This window comes from Lactuca sativa, chromosome 2, assembly GCF_002870075.4.
Source record: "Lactuca sativa cultivar Salinas chromosome 2, Lsat_Salinas_v11, whole genome shotgun sequence".
Lineage (NCBI taxonomy): Eukaryota > Viridiplantae > Streptophyta > Magnoliopsida > Asterales > Asteraceae > Lactuca > Lactuca sativa.
In genome coordinates this window covers 159,175,645-159,180,603 of record NC_056624.2, presented here as the reverse complement: position 1 = coordinate 159,180,603, position 4,959 = coordinate 159,175,645, and the positions used below count along the sequence as shown (strand labels likewise).

The window sequence follows — 4,959 nt, the reverse complement described above, 5'->3', positions numbered from 1 at the left end:
TTGCCTTGCCTCCCGATCGACTAACTAACATTGTTGTGTGACATATGGAATGCTCTCAATCACATTGCTCTCTTTCTTATCTCTCATAAATGCACCAAGCAAATTGACATTTATTAAAGTTTTATTTGTGAACTTGTTTCTTCCGACTGTCTGTACACCCACTTCATACCAATATGCACATTTTAACTAGCAAACATTTTTACAAAGATTCTACCGCGCCCTCTATTTGAATAGTTGTGTGCGAAGGTATGTGTTTGTCCTCCACCTCTACGCTTGGCGGGGGTGTTAGGGATAGGATTTGATAATTATTGTATTTCATGTAATTTATGAGAGTTTGTTAAAACCATATCTTTTCCCTATTGCATATCCTTGTACTATATAAACTCGTCAATACATAAAATAAGAGTCAAGTGATTTTATAACCCTTATATTATTATATATATTTATACAATTTAAAACCAGTAATGGTGTATAAAATGAGGTTTTAACGGCCAGAAACTTGAACAGTGGAGGCAGTGGCATTAGAGGACAATGATATCGAGGTATCAATTGGAATCTTTATATCATCTTCGTGAAACGTAGATCTTACTGGTGGTATTTCATCTACAGATTTGTCACTTAAAAGCGTAACCACTTCAGACATTGCCGGCCTTGCAGAAACCTGTGACTGAGTGCACATTAACGCTATCTCTATGATCTTCATTACATCTTCTGCTGCATATTCACTAGCATCTAGCCTGTTGTCAATTAGATTCACATGTGTTCCATTCTCGTATAGATTCCAAGCCTATCATACACAATAATAGAATAAAAGTTAACTAAGACTTAACCAAGTTTATGATATCTTCATATAATAAATCACTGCATCACTTAATGGACCACAACTAAGAAACAAGAATAGAAAGCAACACTGTAAAAGATCATTGATCCTTGACTTTACAAATCTTACATGATCAAGGAGGCTTAGATTAACTGATTTATCATCTATGACATCGTCACACCTTTTACCACTAATGATTTCAAGGACCACAATACCAAAGCTGTATGTATCCACTTTCTCAGACAACTGCCCATGAATGGCATATTCTGGTGCTACATAACCACTATCCCTGGTAAGATTTAACATATTTATTAGGGACAAATTTTGATCAGGAGAACAAGAGAAGTAAGAGTTGGGAGAAAATTTATATGCATTCATTTAAACATACAAAGACCCTGCCAGTTTGGTGCTAAGATGAGTCTTGTCTTCTGGTAGGAGCCTTATCAACCCAAAATCTGCAATTTTAGGCTGTAGTTCATCATCAAGGAGAATGTTGCTCGTTTTTATATCCCTATGAATGATTGTAACATGATACTGTTCATGTAGATATGCAAGACCTCTTGCTGTCCCAAAGATAATCTCAAACCTCTGTCTCCAACTTAGATTCCTTGATTTGTCACCTGTCCATAAAAAGTAACTTCAGCAGATGCAAAATGGAGATCAACTCAAAGAACTCATAAGCTAAATAAGATGCTTCAACTTACCATAAAGGAATTGATCAAGACTACCATTGTCCATGAACTCGTGGACAAGAAATAAAAGAGGCCCTTTGCTACAATATCCAAGAAGTCGAATAAGATGCCGATGATGAACATTGCTAATGATCTTAAGTTCATCATCAAAGTGTATTTTTCCTCTAGTGGAGGCCATAACTGTTTTTTTAATTGCAACAGTTTCCCCATCTTTTAGAGTGCCCTGCATAACATTACCATATACAAACAGTGAAGTGAAGTAAATGACTATACTGTCAATCATGGGTTCATGCATCAAATGCCGGTTATTACACTTTATCTTCTAAAAAATACATTTATGTTAGTACTCTAGTAATAAATACTATACTTTCAACCTCAAGTATTACCTTATATACTTCACCAAACACCCCACCTCCAATTTTGTAATCGTCACTAAAGTTTTCTGTGGCTACTTTTAAATCATTGTAGCTATATCTTGCTGGACCTTGTAACAACTCAGTTGATCCAGTTGATTTATCTTGAGATTGGGAAACAAAAAATTAAGGGAACAGATCAGGAATATGTTGATAGAAATAAACATTTCTTAATTACAGAATTTCATGCTAGCTAAATTCTGAATCTGGTGTATACCTTGTTGGCTACGACTTGTCTTTTTTGATCTAAGACGCCATAAGACAAATGCAAGAACAAGCAAAAGAAGGCATACACCTCCAACGACTCCCCCAATTATGGATCTCTTGTTGTTTGAATTTCCTATATAGCGTAGATATGAAAATAAATATTCATCAATACAATAGTTTAATGTTTAAACCCAATAACTTGAAAAGGGTTGTCTTTTAAAAGAGTAGAGATCTCACCATCCCAAAGGAGAGGTGTGATATTAGTTGTCTGGTTTTGCCCAAAAAACGGAGTGCTGGAATACCTCATAAAACAACCATTGTCAATAGCTCGACCATTAGTGTTGGGAAGACAATCATCTAAAGAACTATATCTTGAATTCAAACAATCTTCACAAACACTTTGGCTTAAGTTTTGATTGCATTGAGCAATTCCGTAAACTGTTCCAGAACGATCAGGTAAAGCCCTTGTGGAAGCTGCATAAAAATCTGATGTTCTTGGTGTTGCTGTTCGAAGATCTGATATCAATCCTTCTACCGTTTTTCTGAACTCTGTTTGCTGCGGCGATGTTATATTACCACATATTACTATACCAGCCCGAATGTTGGCATCCGCATAGAAGTTATTATTCTCGTACCTACATTAAAAGTATATTTATACCTTTTTGATGAGGATGAATAATTTAGAAACATTAAATTTATCTTTGAAATTAATACTTTAAAACTTGAAATATAAAGTTTGTGAAGTTGACTTTTCCATTTGGAGATGGAGTATTTCGTTAGAAAACAAAGTAATAACAAATCTCTCTTACTAATTTTCATCTATAGAAAAATTGCATAATAGATGGATTGCATGAAAAATCGAAAACGAAATTAAACAAAGTCATATACAACTATACAAGTAACTGAATAAGAAGAAATTTAAAGAGCATAATAAGCACCTGACATCGCAGTCATTGTAAAAAGCATGAGCTCCATTGCCACGCCCACAAACTCTCAACTGAGAGACAGCATAGTCAAAACAAGCAACACAATTGGTGTTGGAGACATATCCCCGGCATGAAGCAAGGCCCCAAACGGACTCTCCATTGAGCAAAGTACGTGCAAGAGCATAGCGTACACGGTTCACCAACAGCTGCCGGCGGAGGCTAGAAAGGGTGGTGTTGAGATTCTGGTAGAAATAGGTTTCGTTCATACCGAAATATTGACTACAATAATATCTCATCAGAGTGCTATTTCTATCACTAGATGTCTGTGATGTCACAGGCTTTGCCATGGAAAGGAACATCATCACCACCATCAGACAAGCCAGCCGCCATGAGAGCAAGCTTTTTTCCATTTGTTTCAGGTTCATCTCTGGTTTTGTACTTCTTTCTGCTATCTGGGTTTCTCCTTTAGTATATAATTGAAGTTTGGGTAATGAAAGAAGAAAAATATTGCTAAAATGATATAGCAGACGAGAGGAGAAAGTCGTTTCAGGGGAAATTCAATTCAAAATGTCATTTTCCACTGGTCAATAGCGGGTGCCGAACAGATAGATATTTGGGTAGTGATTATTTTAGTAGGTTGACGAATTCTTCTGTGCGCGAAATGAAACTCCTCATCCAGCGAGGACAAAGTGCGTCTTGTTTTGAGTTTGAAACTTTTATTATTATTCTTATTATTATTATATTTTAAGCTAAGTAATCTAATCATTAAATAAGATTTAAAAAAAAAAACAATCATTTTTTTTTATTTTTTTTAAAAAAACTATTTTTTAAAAAATAACTATTTTCTCCGAAATGTCTAATTCGAGAATATTGTTTATATCCTCGGAGTTTTTTTTTCCAAAAAATATTTTTATTGTTTTTTTTGAATTTTGAATCATACATTTTGAAATGTTTGATGTGACTGTATATAATTCATATAATTATACTTGTTTAACTTTTTGTTAATTTTAAGTACAAAATGATTTTTTTTCCATAATTGTTCTTTGGATTTTGAATTTTTTCTTGAAATAAAGATTTTTTTTTTTTGAAATCCAAAATTTAAGTCCGAAATATTGAATGTTGGTCTGGAATCTAAAATGTCATGACGGAATCGGTCAAAAAAGTGTTTTTTCGTGGTTCAAAATGTCCATTCCGGACAAAGTGATTATATTTACTAAAAACAACTAACTTTTGGTTATTTTCTTCAAATATATGTTCAAAAATGGTTAGATTATTTAATTTCCCTTTTTTTACTGCAAATTTAATCTACTTTAAACTACTCCTAAATCCACATATTTCTTAAATGAGACTTGAACCCGCGATCTCAAAAAAAAAAAAAAAGACACCACCTGATATCGTTAGACTAAAAGCCCTTTGTTAGACGTTTAATTATTTTAGTAATTAAATTCATATATATTTTATCTTATTAGAATATGCAAATTTTCTTTTGTTGCATTATGGCAAGCAAAAGCCATTTGAAAATTAACTATTTTGTAACTTAATATCTCTTTATTTTTCTACAATATTATTGGTTTTAATGCTAATTATATCCTCAATTTCTTTTATATATAAAAGTAGTGCTTTAAGTTCAAATCAACTGGTTGAACTAGTCGGATAAGCAATCGGGGACGAGAACGCTTCAACAACAATCGGTTTTATGTCACTTTCTAAATCGGGTGAAAGCAGACAGTTTTCTCGAAATCAGGCTGGACTACCGTAATAGAATCAATAAAAAAACTGTTTGAACTGATTTATTGGATATCTTTTATATATAAGAGTAGTGTTTTATGTTCAAATCATCTGGTTGAACCAGTTGGATTTTTTGTATTACTCTTAGTTGCATCTCAGAGTAATATAATATG

General features: G+C 33.4%; 1 protein-coding gene across 1 annotated transcript; it reads right to left on the bottom strand.

Annotated features, from left to right (window-relative positions):
- Positions 1-391: 391 nt before the first annotated feature.
- Positions 392-3,664, bottom strand: LOC111916057 (cysteine-rich receptor-like protein kinase 2). The gene is made up of 8 exons (XM_023911706.3): positions 3,071-3,664; positions 2,370-2,767; positions 2,143-2,265; positions 1,899-2,029; positions 1,525-1,735; positions 1,209-1,440; positions 950-1,109; positions 392-787 (listed from the first exon to the last, which is right to left on the bottom strand). Exons 1-8 carry the CDS (start codon positions 3,481-3,483, stop codon positions 485-487), a joined length of 1,971 nt encoding a protein of 656 aa, XP_023767474.1. The 5' UTR covers positions 3,484-3,664; the 3' UTR covers positions 392-484.
- Between the last annotated feature and the right edge of the window lie 1,295 nt (positions 3,665-4,959).